Source organism: Macrotis lagotis, chromosome 5, assembly GCF_037893015.1.
Source record: "Macrotis lagotis isolate mMagLag1 chromosome 5, bilby.v1.9.chrom.fasta, whole genome shotgun sequence".
NCBI classification, from domain to species: Eukaryota; Metazoa; Chordata; class Mammalia; order Peramelemorphia; family Peramelidae; genus Macrotis; species Macrotis lagotis.
The window spans coordinates 126,749,069-126,772,556 of record NC_133662.1 but is presented as its reverse complement, the minus strand read 5'-3'; the positions used below and the strand labels follow the sequence as shown (position 1 = coordinate 126,772,556).

Here is a 23,488-nt window from a genome sequence, read left to right as displayed (position 1 = left end):
TATCTCTTGTTTCGTCTTAAACTTCTCCCCACTCCATAGATTCGAGAGATAGATTATTTGTTGTTCTCTTTAATTAATCTATAATATCACGCTTTATGTCTAAATTCTATATTCATTTCAACCTTATTTTGGTATAGGATATGAGATATGGGCCTGTGTCTAGTTTTTGCCATACTATTTTGCAGTTTTCCTAACAGTTTTGTCAAAAAGAGACTTCTTATCCCAAAAGTTAATGTCTGGGTTTCTCAAACAGTAAATTATTGTAGTCATTTGCTATTGTTTCTTTCATACTTAATCTAATACATTGCTCCACCATTCCATTTCTTATTAATAAAAAACAGTTTTGATGACTTCTAATTTTTTATTTTTTACTTTTTTTTATTTTAAGGCAATGGTGTTAAGTGACTTGCCCAAGGTCACACAGGCAATTATTAAGTGTCTGAGACTCGGATTTGAACTCAGGTACTCCTGACTTCAGGGCCCGTGCTCTATCCACTGCACCACGTAGCCACCCCAATGACTGCTACTTTATAATGTAATTTTAGATCTGGTACAGCTCATCCACTTTTCTTTGCATTTTGTTCTATTAATTCCCTTGATAAGCTTGACCTTTTGTTGCTCCAGATGAATTTTGTTACTATAGCTCTATTAAATTATTTTTGGTAGATTGATTGGTGTGGTACTGAATAAGTTATTTACTATGGGTATCATTCTCATTTTTATTTTATTAGCGTGGCCTAACCGTGAGCAATTGACATTTTTCCAGTTGTTTAGATCTGACTTTATTTGGGTGAGAAGTATTTTGTAATTGTGTTGATATAATTTCTGGGTTTACCTTAAGAGGTAGGTTCCCAGGTGTTATATGTTATCTGCAGTTACTTCAAATGCAATTTCTCTTTCTGTCTCTTGCTCTTATGCTTTGCTCGTTGCACCTAAAAATTCTGATGATGTATGTGGGTTTATTTTATATCCTGTGGCTTTGCTTAAGTTAATTTTTCAAGTAGTTTTTTAGTTGAATTTCTAGGATTCTCTAAGTTTAATTATCATATCATCTGTAAAGAGTGAAAATTTTATTTCCTCACTGCCTATATTCTGATTCCTTCAATTTCTTTTTCTTGATAAAACTAACATTTCTATATACAACAATGAATAATAGTGGTGATAAAAGAGCATTTTTGTTCTCCCCTTATCTTATTGGAAATTATCCCCAATTCATACCATGCTTGTTGATGGTTTTAGATAGATTACTGCTAATCAGTTCAAGGAAAACTCCATTTATTCCTGTTCTTTTCATTGTTTTTCATTTGAAATGGGTGCTATATGTTGTCAAAGACTTTTTCAGAATCTATTGAGATTATCATTATTTCTGTAAATTTTGTTATTGATATGGTCAATTATGTCAAGTGTTTTCCTAATATTGAGACATCCCTAAATACCTGGTATAAATCCTACCTGATCATGGTGTATTATCCTAGTAATAATTTGTAATCTCTGTAATTTGAAAACTTCCTTTATACATTTTGAGCTCTACAACTTTATCAATGTTTTCATTTTAAGAAGATTTAAGTTTAGAGTGACTCCCAACAAGAATAAAATAAAAAAGATATTCATATTCTAGAATGGTGGATATATGTTAAAAATAGCAAACTTTCAGAATAAAGGTGGTTACTTGAAAAAATATTGGCAGTCTGTATAGGTGTTTTCAAAAATGGAGGAGACTGTGGTACTGTGAAAAAGCATCACATTTAGAATTAGGAAGACCACATTTTAATCATGTCTTAGCCAGTTGCTGTGTGACTTTGGGCTAATGACTTGACTTCATTAGGTCTTAATTGTCTCATGTATAAAATGAAGAGTTGGATTTGACATGGAATTGACTTTAGTTATTTTCCATCTCTTACCTGTGAATTGTTTGCTATTTTCCCATTTCATTGCAGATGTTTAAAGCTAGAGGTCATAAGTGAGTTATAGTAGTTATATTATTTGTAGAATGGAATTGTGTCATGGAATTTTAATTCTCTTGATAGAAATGGATTTTTTTCAAACAAGGGTTAGTGGTTTTTGTAATGCTAAAATAATTCCTTAAATTTTTCTGTTTTCCCCTGTCTAATGATAAAGTTTAGATTTCTGAAATACCATAATCCAGACTGATCTTGGAATAGCATTTTTGAGTTTAAAAATAATTTAATCATCTTGGTAACTACAACCTCTTTTTTTACAAATGAAGAAGCTGAGACCTAGAACAATTTAGTGACTTACTCAAGATCACACAGTTAGTTAATAGCTAGGATTAGAACTAAGATCTTAAAACCTAATTCTGTGATCTACTCATTATGACATAGTTTTACCCATATACTTTTTTATACTTGTATATAATTCATTTCTTATGATCTGCCCATTATTTATTTATTTATTTATTTGTATTTCTGGGTGGCATAAGTGAATACTGGCCTTGGATTCAGGAGGACAGGAATTCAAATCCAGCCTCAGACACTTGACACTTATTAATAGTGTGACCTTAGGCAAGTCACTTAACCCTGATTGCCTCAAATTCAGATCTGGCCACTGGATCCAGAAGTTCTGGCAGAGAAAGTGAGGCTAGTGACTTAGTAAGCCCCACCACCCCAATCCAATTCATGTTCTTTTTTTTTTTTTAACGTTTTTTTGCAAGGCAAACGGGGTTAAGTGGCTTGCCCAAGGTCACACAGCTAGGTAATTATTAAGTGCCTGAGACTAGATTTGAACCCAGGTACTCCTGACTCCAGGGCCCGTGCTTTATCCACTACGCCACCTAGCCGCCCCCCAATTCATGTTCTTACCATGAACATCACCAACCTGATTTTTTTATTTAGTTTTTTTCCTGCTTGAACTTAAACCTTTCTATTTTGTATATGTATCCAAGCATTATTATAGTTCTTTTTATTTAATGAACAATTACTAAGCTTATTTGAGAAATTACAAAACTAAATTTTGTGATCAAGTAATCCAACATTTGTTCAGGATTTTTAAACACTTGCAGTATCTATGAGTTTTGTGAAGAATCAAAAGAAATAAATTTTTAATTTAATTTATTTTTTTGCCATTGAGGTACTGAAATGTCTAACTGTTCAAAGAATAGACAACCCATGGGATTTAAGTACTGGGTTGTTTTATAGGAACTCAAGTACAGTAGGAATTCATGTTTGGAAAAGTTCTTTTTAGACTGAGGTCTTGAGTCAAAGTTTTAGTTTAAACTGTAAGGCCTATTTTAACAATAGGTGGCAGATAGCCAAATAGCTTCCAACTGTAGATAACAGCATGGCTAAAATCATAGACATTGCAATTGAGATATGAAGGTCTGAAAGTACAAGGAGCCTATGTTACAGTGGAAAAGTATTAGATTGGGAATTAGGGGATCTTGATTTTAATCCTGGCTTTGTCATTTGTGTGATCTTGGGTAAGTGATTTGATTTGAGTAGGTCTTAGTTGTAAAATAATGGAATTTTGGAGTTGATATGGAATTGGGAAATTTACTTCTAGATCTCTCTCTCATTCTAAAAAATTTATTTGTTAAAATAAATTTGTTAAAAAATTGAAATTAAAAATTTTACTTTAGATTTTTCATGCATTTATTTATTGCAACCCATTTGTTACTTATCCATAATTTCTGAAATGTTTCAATTGAACTAGTTTATTTTAAATTGTTTTAGTTTGGTTTACCATGAATTTTAGATTTAAAGGTAGGTCATAACATTTTCTTTCATATGGGACTGGGGCTTTGTATGGTAAAAATCTAAAATAGATTATTTGACCTGCTATATTTCTTCCTTTACTAATGTCAGCTCTTCCTTGTTCAGTACTTGCTCAGGGTCTTGTTCATATTCCATCTCCATTAAACCCTTACAGATTTCCATATTTCCTGAAATTCTCATAAGCAGTTAACAATTGTCTTTTTGCATATTCACCTTCTTCCTTGTTTTGTAGTTAATTATGCATATCTTATTTTACCTGCTTCTACAAAGTGTCCATTGCAGATTCTTGTACAAATTAAGTACTCATTAAACATTTCATATTGAATGAATAAAGGTACTTTAAATTATTGCAAAATCGTGAGTATCTCAAGGGTTTAGATCAGATAGAGAACTGGGGATTCTGAAGCAAATGATCCATGTTGAGTGTTTCAAATGGGATTAATTTATGGTAGGACTTTTGAATGTCAGGTTAAAGAAAGTGGACTTTAGAATCACAAGAGGTTCTTTCGGGCATTAGCACTTTCCTTATTTAGAAGAATTAATCTACCTACAAAATACAGATGATGGAAAGAAAAGTTAGAGAGAATTAAGAGATAAATATTTTGACCAAGGGTGGTGGTGGCAGTGTACATGGAAAATCAAAATTTAGATCTAGAAATGACTTTAAGCCAATTCTTTTGTTTTATAGATGAAGAAAAGGAAATGCAGAATTAGTAACTGAGTCTTCTGACACTGTCTACTGTTTTTTTTTAATGTTGTACTAATCTCAGTGATAAATTGAAGACACAATCTGAAGCAAGAATCTGCAAGAGTTTGGGACTAATTAAATGTGGGGGACATAGGGAGAAAAAAGATATTAAAGATAACATTGTTATCTAAGCCATGGGCACTAGGAAAATAATGGTACCTGGGACAAATGCAAGTGATGGGTCTTAATCTGTCCCTTTCCAAGTAAGGAAAAGAAAGGAAAGAAAATTTCTATCCTTCTATTCCCAGAGATTCAGGGTCAGAGTGTGGCGTATGAGGACCTTTGATGTCATTTGAATTGCAGAGAATGTAAATCACTTGCCCCAAATCACAGATAGCACTAAAATATTTTTTGAGTGTAGCTTCAGCTATCAATTTCTAATAATCTATTAAATATCTTTTTATTTTAGGAAAAATTACAATAAAATCTCCTTAAATAAAACAAATTCAAATGTAAGATCTTTAATGTCTTTTTTATTTCTCAGTTAAATGTCTTAGACAAGGCACACAACTCAGTCCTTCATGAGAAATGCCCCAGACAGAATATGCACCTATGGAGTTGGCCAAGGTGCAGTCTATCCTCATGTGTATTCCATATGATGAGGAACCATGTGCCATAGTGGTTAGAGGGCTAATCTTGACATTGAGAAGACCTAGGTTCAAGTTCTACATTTGTCTCATACTGGTTGTGTGACTGTAGATTAGTCACTTAATCTGAAGGTACCCTGCCTGGTACCCAGGCAACTCTCAAAGTCCAAAAGTGATGAGATTTGTTGATCTGCTTTGCTAGATGGATTTTCCACATTGAAATTTCCCTTCACTGTCTAAAGAAACAAGACAACAAAAACAAAAACAAATCAGGTCTGTCACCACCACCACTGCTGAAAAAATTTTAAATCTTAGTTTAAATTATGTATAGAAATCTTTTCATCTCATTATGCTCACTGATTTTCTAGTCTTAAGCATTTCTTGTTTTCTTTCTTTCTTTCTTTTTTTTTTAGATTTTTCAAGGCATTGGGGTTAAGTGGCCTGCCCAAGGCCACACAGCTAGGTAATTATTAAGTGTCTGAGACCAGATTTGAACCCAGGTACTCCTGACTCCAGGGCTGGTACTTTTATCCACTGCGCCACCTGGCCACCCCTATTTCTTGTTTTCTTTATCATCTCTCATGCTGCTTAGTGTTTTAACTCTGTTCCATTCCTTTTGTTTTCATGTATTTGAAAAATCCTGAAAACATTGAATAAAATATTTTTTCATCTAGTGCAAATTTAACATAGGATAGATTAATAATATGAAAACTTCTGAAAACATTTTTTTGGTTTCTGAAATTACGTTCTTTCAATTCTTTATCTTTAAAGGATCATTTCTGTAAAATGGTTTAGTTTAAAATTTTTAATTTCCTCAACATCCTCCTAATATCAAAAGAGATAATAAATATGAAAGAACTTCATAACAAAAAACCACCATATGATTAAACTATATTCTTGCCTAACATTGTGAGGTGATAAGGACTAATCCTGTGCTTTACTTAATGTCACTATCTGTGCATCAGAAAATATTCTCACCAATGCAAGTTGGCAACTTCTCTTATAATTTTTTATGGTTTTAAGAGAATTGCCTGATGATTGAAAGTTTAAGTGACTTGTCCAGGGTCACACAGAGAATCAAGATTTGAACCCAGATTTTGCTGACTCTGAAGCCAGCTTTTTTATATAATTCCTCATGTGGTCTAGTAAATTATTGGGACTGAAATCTTGAAGTAAAATAAAATTGGACCCTTTATAACTTTAAAATGATGATTTTTTTTTTAAAAAAGGCATAAATCATGTGAAATAGAGCTGTTTTATTTTTAATTTTTTTCAGCTATGAATTTGTGAAATATCTTAGACAATATATATACAATACTCTGGGGGCTATGATTGAAGAAGAAATGGAAAAATGTACCTCAGAACAGAATCAAGGTGAAGGACCTGGCTATGATACTCTTGTTCAACATGTTACTAAAGTAACCCAGGAATCTAAAGAGTGAGTATGCTTACGTTAATGTTTTAAAGGCATTTGTTGTCATTTGCAAACATAATTATGTTCAATTTCACTTATAAATATAGACAACCAAGGATTTTTAGCTATGAAATAAATGAATACTCTTCACATAGAAAGAATTGATCATCCATTTTCAACTCCTTCAGTGACAGTTTCAATAAAGATTTTATCATTTCATATTTAATTACTAAAGGCAACAACAGCATAACTGTTGACTTTCTATGTCCATTTTATAGCTGATAGTAATTTTGTTGGCTTATAGATTTTCTTTTCTTTGTTTTAGAAAAACTTTGAGAAAGAAAATTCATTTATAACAAACACTATGTCCCCATTTTTAGTTTGCAAAAGATAGTCATGAAAAGTGCTTTTCCTCCACTTAGACATTCTACAAAACCCTAATGTGGATTCTAGTCCACAAATGAATGGGAACTTTTGATTAGCTAAGGTGTGCCCAATCTGATCCTGAGAGCTATCAGGAACACAGAGTCAATATAGTATGGTCTTGTTCTCAGTAACCTTATTTTGTATAGGCAAGATTTTTTTTTAATAAGTTGAGAAAAAAATAAGAGAACATATTTCTGTGCCAAACTACTAGCATAAATGGTGTTATTTGGAGATGGATGGGGAAAGTGGGAGTTAGATTCAAACTAGTAACTTTGTCACCTACAGCACATTTCTTGGATTCAATGCAGACTAAGAAGTGCTGTTCCCAGGGAGAGAGACTCAGAGTGGAAAAGTAAAAAATGAAGAAGTTTAGGAGTTAGCAGGAACAGTGATGTGGCTCATCTTCCTCTTCCCATCCCTCTCCCCGCAACTTGGAGAGCAGGGTCTGTGGCGGCTCAGGCTGTTGAAGGGTAGGAATACCAAACCAGACCAAGCAGGAGCCTGCAGTTCTGTCATTCAGATCCAGTAAAACTTTCCAGCTGATTGATAGGGACATAATCCAGCAGCATTTTACTCAAGACTCAAACCCAGTTCAGGACCTACACAGCTCAGACTTGGGTGAGGTGGGCACAGCAATTAGACTTTGTCCTTTATCACACCAATTTGGGAACCCTAAAAATTTGCAATTCTGTAGCCTGTCTCTGTTATTCTGGGAAAAAAATAACACTCAGTTTTGCCAAAAAGGAGCAATGACACCACCTCCCAGACCTTTCCTTCAGAAGTGCACCAGAGCCCAGCCTAGCCTCAAGTCTGAAGTCAGGAAGTAGGCTGGAAGAATGAGCAAATAGAAAAAGAAATTTACCTTACTATATTGAGTTATAATGGTGTCAAGGAAGCTCAAGACAAAAAAATTCCAGTGACTCCATAATACAACAAGAAATATTGAAACAAAATCAAAAGGCTGAAAAAAATAGAAAAAAGTATAAGGTATCTCATAGCAGGAAACAAAAATCCCAGACAATAGATTAAGGAGAAAAATGATTAAGAATCACTGGATTATCTGAATGCCATGGCAAAAAAAAAACCACAACAAAAAAACAACAAAATTCAGACAACCTGTTTAAAGAAATTTTAAAAGAAAAGTGACCAGTTCTCTTAAAAATAGAAAACAAAGAAGAAATAGAAATAAAGCACTGGTCAGCTCCTGAAAGAAACAAAATGAAATCTCCAAGGAAAATCATAACTAAAATCCAGAGTTTTCAGGTTAAAAAAATAGAATGTACTGCAAGAAGCATTTTTATATTGCAGAAAAAAATTCAGGTACTGAGTTGCTACAGTCAAGATCATAAATTTAGCATAAACCACCTAAAGGAGTGGAGAACTTGGAGTATGGTATTCTAGTAGACAAAAGATAAGAGTTTAGAGCCAAGAATAGCTTATCCAGCAAAATATGATTCTACTCAGCCTTCAATGAAATAGGACATTGAAATATTTTTGATGAAAAGTTCAGAGCAAGTGATATAGAACTTTGAAGTTTAAAAACAGAAATGAAGAGAAGCATGAAAAAACCCAGCAAAAATGATAAAGGCCTAAACAAGAATAAATGACTTACATTTAAATATGGGGAGATGATTCCTTTGTCTCCTTGGAACTCTCATAAGGAATTGTATAGAGAGTAAGATTATGGAATGACTTGATTTAAAAAAAAGAGGTTAAGGAGAATTCATTGTATAGAGATGGAGGGGAAGGGAAAGAAAAGTAGGGAAAATATTTTACATAATTAGTTGGTTCAATTAGATATCTATACAAATAAGAAGGGGTGTGGGGAGGATCTGATTTGGACAGCACAGGAAAAGTCTGAACTAATGAACAATATACAATAATAACTGGATACAGAAATACATTTTACTCAAGAAAATAAAAGAGAAGGGGAGGAGAAATTTGAAGGAAGGAAGTTTAAAGGTGGAATTCTAAGCAAAAAACCCTATAAAATTGCATAAAACTTTATAGCTCTTTCAGTGGCAAAGAATCAGAATCTGAGAGGGTGCCTATTGTCAAGAATTTTGATTTTCTTAATTAATATGTATAATGTAAGCCCCCAAATTGCTTGTTATGATCATCTTTATAATATCAGCCTCCCCAGGAGCAAGATAGAGTGCCAGGGATTGTAGTAATAATCCCATGAGTTGCAAATCATTTTCTTGCAAATAATTACTAAATCACTTTCTGATTTACTGACACTCTGTCTTTGGCTTACTTTGTCACACCCAGGTTAGAGATGGCTCAAGTGAAACTTGGTTAACACCATAAATTGGAGAATGGATGAATAAATTGCAGTATAAAATGCAATTGTGCTGATTTCTTATTACCATTATCACCATCCATGATTTCAGAAGAAAAATGATGAAACATGCTACTTACTTCTTTTTTTTCTTTTGCAAGGCAGTGGGGTTAAGTAACTTGCCCAAGGTCACACATCTTGTGTCTGAGGCTGGATTTGAACTCAGGTCTTCCTGACTCCATGACTGGTGCTCTATCTATTGTACCACCTGGCTGCCCCTTGCTACTCACTTCTTGAAAGAGAAGTGAAAGACTGAGGATGCAGAATAAGACTTTTTTGGGAGGGGATATTGCTAATGTGAAAATTTGTTTAGATTGATTATATTTTGTTTGTAATATATTTTCTTTTTCTTCTGTTTTTAGTTTTCATTTGAGGTGGGAAAGAGGATAGGTTTGGCAGAGTGAGAAGTTGAATCTTGACTTATTTAAAACAATTATTGTTTTTTAAAACAAAAAAGACAACTGAAGGAAAAGATAGTACTGGGAGTCATCTGGGTGAGCTGCTATGAAGGGTGGAGAAGAGAACTCTTGGTGAATAGCCTCAACTTTTTCAGTAAAGTATGATTCTCAGCCAAAATGATGTATGGAAGTGGGCACCAAGGGAGGGAGGAGATATGAAGAGCTGCTATGGTGAGAGGAATAGTGAGTTAATTAGAAAGAACTAAAATGATTGCCTTATAGCTTGGAGAGTCTAGTTTAGGGATTTTTTTTCCTAGTGCATTTAGTACAGATGTTTGATTTTCTCGAACTTTGTTAGTTGCAACATATATATATATATATATATATATATATATATATATATGTATACATATATATACATATATATGTATATATATAGTATTGAAGACAGGTGAGAGTGATCCAAAGGTGAGGCAAAAATTGGTGATATCATAAATTAAGGAGAGGAGCTTAGAGTTGAACCAATTCACTTCCATCAAGGTTCAAGTTGGGGAAGAAAGGAAGATTATTGGAAAGTTGATGGCCTGAAAAAAACTAAAGGGGTCCAGGGATTGGAGGTCACTGACTGTGGAAAAGATCAAAGTTTGAAATTGTAAGGCAGAGGGCGGTAGAGAATGACAATAGTTTATGATCAGATAAGGGGATTACCAAGTACAAGAATATGAAAGTGATACATTTTGTGGTGATAGCAACATCAAGAGTGTGACTATCTTTTGGTGTGATGTTGATGGTATGATAGAGTAATTTGTTGTGTGAAATTAGTAAACCAAGGAGATTAGGGTGTTGAGGGAGAATGATTTTATGTATGTTGAAGGCCACTAGTATAAAGGTAAGAGTTGAGGAGGGGAGAAAAACTGAGTGAAACTCTGAACTCATTGAGGAAAGGATGGGAATAGTCTGCAGTTGGTAGAAAACAACTACATTGATTTTGACTGGGGAGGGAGTATATATATATTCATTGAATGAACCTCAAAAGAAAAGTTGTTATTGAGTGATAATGGTGGAGGAAAAACATGGAAGGAAGCAATAGGAAATAAGTACTATTACAGTTCCTCCATCACAACCAGTGGTTTGAGGGAATGAGTATAGGTACAGCTGACTGGAAAGAGAAGCCAGAGAATCTGTGTCTTTAGGGTGGAGCCAGATCAGTAAGCATCCAGATATAGAAGAAATGAGATAGGAAATAATTTAAGAGGAAAGCAGATATGTTGCCTTCTGGAGAATAGAGGAGTTCCAGAGAGCGTAGAGAGAAGAAATAGGTAGTTTGAGAGTGGGAAATTGTAGTGATTTGGTTGAGGGAACTGGGAATAAGGTAATAGGAAATGAGGGATAAAGTATGGGGGGTTTGAATGATGACAACTAAGGGTTCAGAATTTTAGGATGGGGAGTGGTCAAGACTGAGGTTTTTCAAATCTTTGAGGATTGAATTCATGTAGTTATTGATCGATCAAAGGGATTTTTGAGTGGAGGAGATTCACTTCTATGGCTATTCTGAGTTTTTTTGGACATATTGGAAAAAAAAAGTAATGTCCTTTCCTAGCAGTCTATTTCTCGCAATATTAGAGTATCATTCCAAATGAAATGAAAACATTTCATTGGTTAAATTTTTTCATGGTTTTAATAGCTAAAATTGCAGGGTGAAATCAAAATGTCAGAGTTATTTTCAGGATTGCTAGTAAATTATTCAGCTGTGAATAAGCCTTTTTTGTTTTATTTTATCCATGTGTGAAAGTGTACATATAATGATAATTACTTCAGCTGAGATATCAGGTAACTTTTTTAATGAATGTCATTTGTTTTGTGATCTATACATGAAAGCATGTAAAGAAGAACTATGCATTATTTATTTTCCACATTAATTTCTTCCAATTTTGTAAAAAAAAATTACTCAAGCACAATATAATAGTAATAGCACTTGTAGTAATGATACTTTGCATTTCTAAATTACAAATCATATTCTTATTAAGCATATTTAAAATTATTTTGCAGTAGTTCTTTGAATTAAGAATTTACTTATTTGCATATCTCATTTCTTGGGTTACCCTACATAATGGTTAGGGAAGTTCTATAAAACTGTGAATCTTGTTCATTTTTGGTTTTGTTTACTATGTACTGTATCTCTGTCTCTTAATTTTGGATTTGAAGCAATGTGCTTAATGGTGACCCCATCCATCTTGTTTCTTTTTTCTGAATTTTTAAAAATAATTTTGTCTTAAATTTCCAAAGGGTATTTATGCATTCTGATTCAAGCAACTCATATTTATTTAGGATTAAACCCTCTCCCAACCCCCCAGTATCTTCTTTAGGGCTATTTTATTTCTGACTCTACCTTCAGAAAAGAAAAAGGAGGAAAAGAAAAGGGAAACAGATTGCCATTTTATTGCTTGTGAGAAGCACAGATTTTAAAGGTTTTGTGTGGAAAAATATTTAAAGGTCTAAAAAGAAGATTTTAGATTGCCTGAGGATTTCAAGTGCTGTTTCTCTTTTTTTGCTTTTTTACTTTCATTACAAGTTTATTTTATCTCTTCACTTCCTTAAGATCTGCCTGGACTCTTAGATCCAGTTTTCCTTTGTATCTTAATTAGATTCCTGATTTTGGATTTTGTTATTCATTTCCTGCCTGTGAAACCTTAGGCAGTTTAGGCAAACAGGAGCATAAAGAATTTCTTGTGGCTATTTTATCAATACTTATTTCATCATCCTCCATATATCTTATTTAGACTTCCTGCATCTTAGGTATAACTTTTCTTTTTTGTATATGATAAACTTTGATCCTTTTAGACTTTGAAGAGTACTGACTGACAAAGCACTCATGCTTATATATATGTATTGTGGTATATATAATTAAATTTTTCAGAATGTTTATTTAAAATAAATATTTTTCTCATATTTAAAATTTTATGACTGCATTTTGATATAGATTTTCTTGCATCCTTTTACCTTATTAGTATGAATGATTTGAAAGTCTGCACCAACTAAATGAAGAAACTTAGCTTATATCTTAATTACTGTAGGCTAAGAGATTGAAAGGACCTTATTGGCTATTCAGTTAATCTCCCTTCTATATCATTCTTGACAAATGAGCATCTGGTCTCTACCTGACTCCTTTGATTGACAACTTTGCTTATGTTTACATTAGATCAATTATTTACATAAGACCAGTTACTCTGTGATTATGAATTCCTAAAAGATATAAATAATAGTTGGGACAGAAGGATTCAGGGGAAAGGCAAAAGAAGAGTTGATAGAGAGGAATGAACAAAATGGAAAAAGGGCAAAAAGAAAAATCAGACAGAGCAATGGGAGCAAGCATTAGTAAGTTTTAGTTGTCTTTTAGCAGTACCCATGCCAGAAATATAAGAAATTTATTATTCTGTCTGTGAAGCTAGATAAATAAACTAGATTGATTATATACAATTATGATTTCTTGATAATTATACAATATAACTTTGATTATTGTCAATACCATTTCCTTTTTCAGAGAAATCAAATAATTTAGATTTTTTCTGATTCCTTCAAGCAATTTTTGATTTTGAAAGCATTTTATCAACTTTATATTAAGTGAAATAACAATACTTAAAATAAAGTTTTTCATTTGAACCACTACTCTTTTTTAATATTTATTTTCATTTTTGTACCAATGATTTTTTATACATTATTAAAATATTCTTGTTTAAGAATAAACATAATACCCCCTCCCCCCCAAAATATAGACCCTCATGAGCAATAAAGGAAAGAGAAAAAAAATAAAAATAATAAAAAAATGTGCTTAGGACTGTGTTCCAACACCACCAGCTCTGTCATGGGTGGATCACAATCTTTATGATAAGTCAATCACAAAAGCTACTTCCATATTTTTCCACTGTTGCCATTGCTGGTTGTAACTCCCTCCATCTGTACTTCCCCACTACCTTATATAGTATATTTTCTCTCTCCTTTCATTCTGTCTTTCTTCTTAAATGTGCTGTAGGGTAAATGAGTGACCCAGCAGACTAATTACTGGCCCTGGGGCCAATAGGCCCTGAGCCCACATACCACCCCAAGGTCCAACAACCATCTGGCCCTGTGGTCATCCAATCCCAGCCCCTTGCAAGAAGTAAAAAAAAGAAAATATGTTATATCTGACCACTCTCCCCCAAGGTCCACCCTCTCCTCCATCACTCACATTCCCCCCTTCTCCCTGTCCCCCTTCTCTCCTTCTTACTCTTGATGTCTATACCCCATTGAGTATATCTGTTGTTTCCTCTATGAGCCACCTCTGATGAGAGTGAAGGTTGCCCCATTCCACCTCACCTTCCCCCCTTCCATATCATTGCAAAAACTCATTGCAATAAAAAAATCTTATATGAAATATCTTAGCCTATTCCAACTCTCCTTTCTCTTATTCCCATTACATTTCCCTTTTAGCCATTGACTCCATTTTTATAATATATTATATCTTCAAATTCAGCTCTCTCTTGTGCTTCATCTGTAAAAGCTCCTTCAACTTGCTGTATTAAAGGAGAAGTTTCTTATGAGTATTACCAGTATCAGTTTTCTATGCAGGAATACATGCAGTTCATCATCATCAAGTCCCTGATATTTTACCCTTCTTCTCCACTCTCTATGCTTCCCATGAGTCCTGTATTTGAAGATCAAACTTTCTAATCAGCTCTGGTTGTTTCAACAGGAACATTTGAAATTCCCCTGGTTCACTGAAAGTCCATCTTTTTCCCTGGAAGAAGATGTTCAGTTTTTCTGGATAGCTGATTCTCATTTGCATTCTGAGCTCTTTTGCCTTCCATAATATTATATTACAAGCCCTACAAGTCCTTAATATAGTTTCTGCCAAGTCCTGTGTGATCCTGACTGTGTGATACCTCAGCTGCATGATATTTGAATTGTGTCCTTCTGGCTGCTTGTAATATTTTCTTTTTGACTTGGGAGTTGTGGAAGTTGGCTATAATATTCCTGGGGGTTGTGTCTTTTTTTTTTTTTTTTGGTTCTCTTTCTGGAAGAGATTGGTGGATTCTCTCAATTTTGATTTTGCCCTCTGCTTCTAGGATATCTGGGCAATTTTCCTGTAGGAGTTTTTTAAAAATGAAAAGGCTCTTTTCCTGATCATGATTTCAGGTATACCAATAATTTTAAAATTATCTTTCCTGAATGTGTTTTCCAGATCAGTTGTTTTTTTCAGTGAGATGTTTCACATTTTCTTCTAATTTTTCATTCTTTTGGTTTTGAAGTATTGCATCTTGACTTCTTGTAAAGTCAACAGCTACCTTTAGCTTCATTCTACATCTGTAGGATTTGTTTTCCTCAGAGTGCTTTCTTGTCTCTTTTTTTCCATCTGACTAATTCTGCTTTTGAAAGCATTCTTCTCCTCAGTAACTTTTTTGAATCGTTTCATCCATTTGACCTATATTGTTTTTAACATGTTTTTTTTCAACATTTTTTTTAATCTCTTTGACTAAGCTGCTGACTTCTTTTTTTTTATGTTTTTCTTCATCTCTCTCATTTCTTTTCACAATTTTTCTTCTATCTCCCTCTTTTGATTTTCAGAGTCCTTTTTCAGCTCTGTTATAGACTGAGCCCAATTATGTTTTTTCTTGGGGACTTTAGATGCAGAAGCTTGTACTTCGTCATCTTCAGATTGAGTATTTTGATCCTTCTTGGGATCATAGACAATATATTTCTCAATGGTGTTCCTCATTTTTCTCTTTTTACTCATTTCCTCAGCCTCTGCCTAGTTTTGGGATGCTTCCTGAGCTTTTGAGTATTATTGGGACACCCCCCCCCCCCAACAAGGATCTCAGTGTGTGAAGCTTTGTCTTCCCTCCTGCTCTGTGAATGACCACAAGTGTACCCCTCTGCCACGGGGCTGAGGTGGGGGGACCCTGCTGTTCTATGGGGGGTAGACTGTTATTAGGATCTGAATGTAATCAGAGCCCCAGAGTCCTGTTCCAGATACAGAGGACAAATCTCAGAAGTGTCTCTCCACACCACACCCCTACCTTTGGTAGGTTAAGCACTCAAGGCTCAGTTGCCTGGGGGCTCCTGCTTACAGACTCTGCCTGCTTCCGTTTCCTGGATCTGGGCTGCTGTAGCCACAGCTACTTGCTGAGTGCCCTGAGGGCTGGGCTTCATGGGTCACTCTGGCAGAGGTACCCTCGCTGACCTTCCAAGTTATGCTTGGTGCTCCCTGGAGTATAGGTCAGAAAACTGCCCCTGCTGCCATGATCCATGGCTCCCAGTCACCCTGGGACAGCTTCCAGGAGGCTTAAATTCCCTCACTCTGGCCACCAGCCCTCTAACTCCTTGGACTAGAGCCTTTCCACTATTTTCCAGGTTACCTTGATCTGGAGAACTACCTCACTGAATCTTTCTGTGGATTCTGTCTCTCGAAAATTTAGTTTGCTTCATTATTTTATGAGTTTTGAAGTAATATAGAGAGAGCACCTAAGAGAGGTTCTTGCTTCTCCTGTTGTCATCTTAGCTCCATCCCCTCCTGAACCACTACCCTTTAAAAAAAATTGTAATGGAACTCTTGACTTCAAAGGTACAAAGAAATGATGCAATCTATGAAGAACGTCATGATGGTTGTGGTGGAATCTTTAATCAACAAATTTGAAGAAGATCAGACACAAAATAAGGAGATGCAGAAGAAAACTGTAAAGGAGAAATGCAGTAATTATTGCTTAGATAATTGCTCTGACAGTGATTCTTCATTTAATCAGGTATGTTGTTTAGTTTTGCATTTGTGTCAAGAAATAAATGTTGAACTTCATATAGACAGTAAAATTTCAATTAAAAGAAACTATAAATAAAATTTTTATAGCCACCCCCAAATCCCAATTCTCCTGGCTACTCTGAGAACAACAGAACTTCTACTATATGTTTTAGATCAGAAGATAACTATATTGGAATTAAAATATCAGAGACTGCAATTGAAGTCTTAAACTTTAAAACTTGAGTTCATAATGCAAGATAAAGATTGCTTACAGTTTAGGGAGGATGAATGGAAAGATTCTGTTTGAGAATGGGAAAATTATGTATTGAATGAGCCTGAGAGTATGATGAAATCAGGATTCCTAGGCTCTTTCCCCTTTCACTTCTGTCCTCCCCTTCCCCTGTAGAGTTCACTGCAGTAGAGCAAATGTAGGAGCTGCTTTTAGTAAACAAAAATATTGTTTAAAAGAATTTTGAGACGTTATTTGTATACGGAGAAGGTGAGTTATACATTTTTACGTTTCTTTTTCTGATTAGACTTTAACTTGCTTTCTTTTAGTCACACTCCTTTTTTCAATATTTATAAGTTGTTTGACTACTATATATATCATTCCTAGAAATTTCTATCCTGATATTCCAAGGCCAGGACTAATCTTTTCATTTGCTGCTTTGGAGCCTGTGCCCAGAGTCAAGTGGAGCAGGTTTTCATTCTGCTCAATTTCTTCACATGGACTTAGGCAGTTCGACCACATTTTGCAGGATGGTGGGGCCCAGAGGGTATTTGGACCCAATCACTGCAGCAATGAGAGTCCATGAGCTTGGGCTGGGCTGCACAAACCTGCCAGGGACATGGAGGTTGCTGGTCAAGGGACAGGGAGTGAGCACACTAAAGTGAGGTATTTTTGGTATTAATTCATCAAAAATTTGACTTGATGATTTATAGCTTATTCTTCTTTTGTGAATTTAATTGAAGTTATTCAGTTTATGAGAGGTGTTGATTCTTTTTTTGGGGTTGATAGCTTACATAGGATTGAAGACAATGACTGGTAGTCTGTTTGTCCTGTGATCCTTACTGCCTTTTCAACATAGATATTTCATTCTTCAGTGTTCTTAAATTTGTTCTTATTGAGAAGATAAAAGTGATGATTGTGTTTTTAGACAGGTTTATACTTAAGCTTTCCTTATAGTTGTTTCCTATATAAATGATATTAAGGGAAAAAAGTGTCTTCACCTTTTTTATGTAGTTTATAAAATTTTTAAGCAAATCATAAAAATGTCAGATGGCAATATCACGAGTATTGAAAAGCTTCCTTTTTTCAAATGAATTATGGTAGTGATAGATATTTACAGTTGGAGAATACATAGTTACATTTCTGAAATAATTTAAGTTCATGGTTGTGAGAATATCTCATGTTGAAGTGAAATAATTTGATTCTATGATTCCTTGGGGAAACCATTATACACTATACTATTTATGAATAATTTTTAAATAGTACTATTGCTGGTACAGAAAATATTTTGAGTCTTTATTTCAGTGAGAAACCTTCATGGGGCCGATTGTAACAGCAAATGCTTAAAGTCCCTGCTACCCGGTAGACTGAGGCTGGTGAATCTCCTGTGTTAACAGTGCTGAAATGCAAATTAGTTTAAAGCTAGGGAGCCTCTATGCTAAGTCTGGCACCAGCAGAGTGAACCATTAGGAGTAGAAGACCATCAGGTGCTGAAGCAGGGGGTCAAGTATCCCAAATCAGAAATAGCACAGGTTAAAAACCCCAATTCTTGAGTCCTTGAGTGGCTACTGTTCCTATAGCCTGGGTGGAACCAGCCCCATCCCCCACCCCAGCCCCCTGCCCCCCAAAATACTGAAGTCATTTAGATCCAAGAATTATTAATTATGCATGCCTATACTGGTCAATTATTTTCTTCTTTTTATATTATCTACAATCATCACTGAGTTATCTTCATGAGAAATGCCTAGGTATATGGTATTTTATAAGGTTCTGGTTGAAGCATGTTGAATTTAAGCACTAATATCTAAGATACCATATTTAGACAAGTGAACAAATGTTGATTAACAAATTATTTAATGGAACCATTTTCCTTGTCATATTACCCTCAACATCTTTTCAAGGTACAAATATGAATGTCAAGTTATTTTTGAATCTGTTCTTATTTATAGGAGGAAAATGATAATTTTGCACTTGCACTATTATTTACAGACCCCATCTCCAGAGAGTTCTGCTTTAATGTCTTACCTTTGTGTGGACTTGGCCCTGAATTTTTGAAGTTATGTAAGCAGAACTTCAGTCCTGGCAAATTCTATCATAATCTATGATTATGACCAAGATGATGGACTAGGATTGCTTTCTGAGGACCAGCCTGAATTTGCCATTTGGTGATGGATTGCTAACACAAAATCACCCTTCCAAACCCCTTTGCACTAATAGTGGCCAAATACTGAAAAAGGAACAAAGCTAAGAATTAACTTTTAGATATTTGGTTCAGTGAAATGTGCATTGAATTAGAACTAGAATTAAAATCCTAACTCAGTTACATATTACCTGTATGACCTTAGCTAAATTAAATTCTTAAGAACCCAGTTGCAACCTTGCTAAATGATTTCTAAGTTCTTTGTAATTCTGTGATGAACTATGCTATGATGGAAAATAATCTAAATTTGAGATTCTGGTTGAATGAATTAAAAAGTGGACAGTACTACTAGAGAAACTGAATTGCTTCACTGTCAATGTTATAAATAAGTGGTTCCTAACTGTTTTTGTGCCATAGCAGTTTGATGAAGTCTCAGAGAAGCAGAAAATATGTGTTACAGAATTAATAATGGAAAAAAAAAGGAAATTCCTCTCTCTGTATTCTCTACTTGTGATCTCAGAAACATTTATGGATTCCATTTACTATTTCTATGTATATGACTGCCAATTTATATAACCAAAATTAATCTTTCTTCTGAAATGCAATCCTTTTTTTTTTTTTTTTTTATCAATTACTTGCTATTATTTCCCCTTCAGGTAGTTTGCTGTCACCTAAAACTCACCATGTCTAAAATGGTACTCCCCTACCCCCCAATCCATCCTTCCTCTAAACTTCCCTATTTTTCTGTAGAATTCTTTCAGTTACTCAGGTGCGCAGTCTCCCTTTCCTCACCCCCATCTTCTATCCTTGTAGATATGAATTTTAAGATTTAAGAGATAGGCAGGACCTCAGAGTCCATTTAGTCTAATCCCTCCATTTTATAAATAAGAAAACAGACCTAGAGAAGTTAAGTGATTTGCCTAATATTACAAAGCTAGAGCCAGAGGCATGATTTGAATCTGGGTAAGTCTGCTTTTTAAGTTCTTGTAGTCTGCCATAAACCTGTCTTCATATGACTATACTTTCTTTAAAGAATTATAATTACGGAAGTGGGAAGAGTGGGAGAGATAATGGAAATAAAAGAACAAAGGAAGGATTATTACACACCAACAACTAAAAAAAAATCTCTAAAACTGCTTAGACCCTTTTATGTTTGAATTTCAGCTATTTTCTTAAATAATATTTTGTGTTTGTCACATATGTATTACAGATCGTTTGGCCAAAATAATATGGTTTTGATATCATCTTAATCTAGTAGCTTTCTGCAAACTGTAATTTAAAAATAATGATAGTATTCATATGCCTGAAACCTTGTTCCAGGGACTGAAAATCATAGCTCATTTTTTATTCATCTAATTTTATACCTAGAAATTCAAGCCTTAAAGTACTGATTAGAAATTTTTTCATGTATTTTAATATATTTTTCAGAGTTATAAATTCAGTCAAGGAAAATTGCAATTGCTTTTAGAACAACTGGATCCTGGGCAACCTAAAGAGGTATGTTTAAAGGAAAAAATCATAAAGCTTTTTTGTATATTATAAATAAATAATAAGTTATAGACACGAGGAAAACAAAATAGCATGTAATTCATCATCATAGCCAACCTTAGTCTGACTAACTCATATTTCTTCTTTTCATATATCTTATCAAATTAAAATCTTAGGATATTTCATGCAATTCCTTAGGAAGAAATAGTAGGGATTAATGTTCTCTTATTTTTAATTTCACCTTAATTAATATATTCCTCCTCTTTCCCTACCATTTCTAATCATTAATTGTAAAAAAGAGAAGAAAATAGTTTAAAATAATAATCAATGCATACATCAAGTCTGATAGTATATACAATATTTCACACTCATAGTTTCCCACCAAGAAGAGTCTACCTTCACTTTGAATTTCTGACTTGTTTATTTAAAGATCTACATGCATCTCTTGAAATCTTATCATTCCCGTGTAGTTGGAATAGTTCTTTTAAAATTGGTTGAAAAAAAAGATACTGTAGGGCGGCTAGGTGGTGCAGTGGATAAAGCACCGGCCTTGGAGTCAGGAGTACCTGGGTTCAAATCTGGTCTCAGACACTTAATAATTACCTAGCTGTGTGGCCTTGGGCAGGCCACTTAACCCCATTTGCCTTGCAAAAAAAAAAAACCTAAAAAAGATACTTTTATTCATTCTACATCTCCTCTGTATGGGCCAGTTCATATTTTTTCTATTTTTAGTTAATTGTTTTACATTCATTTATTTTTAAATTTTGAATTCCATATTCTCTCCCAGTCACTGAGAAGATTAGCATTATATCAGTTATACATATGAAATTATGCAAAATATATTTCTATATTAGCATTTTTTAAAAGCAAAAAAAGTGAAAAATTAAACTTCATTTTGTATTCAGACTTCATCAATTCTCTCTTTGGAAGTGGATGGCATTTTTTCATCATTATCTTGTAATTTTCTTAAATTATTGTATTGAGAAGAATATCCCAGTTTTTTTCATAATTGATAATCATTACACCATTGCTGTTATTGTGCACAATGATTTCCAGTTCTTCTCCCTTCAATATCAGTTCTCACGTTGTATCAGTTCATTTGGGTCTTGTCATGGTATTTATGAAACCATGCCTCTAATGATTTCCCACAGCATGATAATGCTGCACTGTAATCATATGCTACAAAATATTCAACAACTTCCCAATTGATGAGCATCCCTTTAATTTCTAATTCTCTGCCACTATGAAAAGAATTGCTATTAATATTTTTGTCTATATAATTTTTTCATTTTTCTTTAATTTCTTTGGAATATATATCTAGTTGTGTTGATAAGTCAGAGTTTGCATAGTCTTATAGCTAAGTCAAAGAGTTTGTGATTTTATAGCCCTTTGCAACTAGTAACAAATTGTTCTCCAGAATGGCTGAATCAGTTTACTCTTCCACTAACAGTTTATTATTATAGCCTAGTTACCCTCATCCCCTCCAGCATTCATTTTTGATAGATCTGAGGTAGTACCTGAATGTTGTTTTAATTTGCTTTTCTCTAATCCATATTTATTTGGAACATTTTTATATGACTATAGATAGCTTTTATTTCTTATTCTGAAAAATGCCTGTTTATATCCTTATACCATTTATCAATCTCTCTCCTAGTTTTATAAATTTGATTCAGTTCTAAATCATTATATATTTGAGAAATGAAGTTTTTAATTAGAAAAACTTTCTGTAAAACTTTTTGATATTACTTTGTTGTCTATGGTACTTTTTAACAAAATGTAGTTTTGTTGTCCATTTAATTAGATCTATTTTTCCTTTTGCTTTGTCTAATATCTTAAATGTTAGCCTTCATTTATTAATTAATTAATTTATTTTTCCTTTGAAGCATCTTAGATTCTGTTTCAGCCTTTTATTTTAACTCTGTGTATATCATTCTGTTTACGCCATTTTTTTGTAGGAAACATTTTGTTGGTAACTGGTTTCTAATCCATTCTGTCTGCTTCTGTTTTATGGGTGAGCTTCTTCTATTCACATTTATGATGCTTGAAATATAAATTTGACAGTAATATTAATAAAGTTGTCATTTAGGATATCTTTCATAAGGTGCTGGGTAGCTTCTTTCAATTTTAATTTTTACCCTCCACATCTAAGATATTGCCTTGCTAATGTCTTTGAATATGATGCTCAGGGTCTTTCTCAGATCATGCTTTTAAGGAAGTCCAACAATTCTTTTTTTTTAAAAAAAAATTTTATTTTTCCTACTATATGTTAAGATAGTTTTCCACAATCATTTTTGATAAGGTTTTGAGTTCCACATTTTTCTCCCTTCCTCCTCTCTCCTCTCCATTCTTTTAACAGAAAGGAATCTAATATGGGCTAAACATATATAACTATGTTAAACATATTTTCATATTAATTATGTAATTAAAGGAGAATCAAAACAAAATAAAAAAAACTGAGAGGGAGAGAACAAATTTTAAAAAATCAAAAGGGTAAGCTTTGTCTGCATTCAGACCATAGTTCCTTCTCTGAATGTACTTGGTATTTTCCATCAGAAGTCCTTTAGAATTGTCTTTGATTATTGTACTGCTAAGAATAGCAAGTCCATCATACTTGATCATCACACATTGTTTCTTTTAATGTGCACAATATTCTTCTGGTTCTGCTCATGTCATTCAGCATCAGTTCTTGTCAGTCTTTCTAGACTTTTCTGAAATCTGGCCATAAACTCCTCTGTTTTTCCTAGATTTGTCAGATAAGTTATTCCTTCTTTTCCTAGCTGGCTAATGATATCACCATTTATGTCTTAACTCCTATATACATTTTGACATTATCATTGAATGGGGTGTGACATGTTGGAATAAGCCTAATTTCTGCCATACTATTTTCTAGTGTTTCCAGCAGTTTTTGTTAAAGAATGAATTCTTAACACAAAAGGTGGAGTTTTTCAAGCATTAGATTACTATAGTCATTTCATACTTTTGTTTCTTTTGTACTTAATCTATCCCACTGCTAATAATTTATTATAGAACAGGAATATTCTGTCATATTCATATACCACAGTTTTCAGGCATTACCCAGCTTTGATGACTATTGCTTTATAATATAATTTTAGAGCTATTATAGCTAGACCATTTTCCTTTGCATTGTTTTCATTAATTTCCTTAATATTCTCAACCTTTTGTTCCTTCAGATGAATTTTGTCTCTATTTGTTCTAG

General features: G+C 33.8%; 1 protein-coding gene across 8 annotated transcripts in view; it reads left to right on the top strand.

Annotated features, from left to right (window-relative positions):
* Positions 1-23,488, top strand: part of TBC1D32 (TBC1 domain family member 32) — a 243,140-nt gene that overhangs the window by 5,589 nt on the left and 214,063 nt on the right. For 6 of the 8 annotated variants that reach the window (XM_074187466.1, XM_074187468.1, XM_074187465.1 and 3 more), the window contains 3 exons: positions 6,343-6,504; positions 16,244-16,421; positions 20,212-20,280. The exons of 1 other annotated variant lie outside the window; for it this stretch is intronic. In XM_074187466.1, the coding sequence (XP_074043567.1) occupies positions 6,343-6,504; positions 16,244-16,421; positions 20,212-20,280 (409 nt within the window). Of the gene's footprint in view, positions 1-6,342; positions 6,505-16,243; positions 16,422-20,211; positions 20,281-23,488 lie in introns of those variants that run through there. One more of the 8 variants, XM_074187470.1, reaches the window with a different exon arrangement.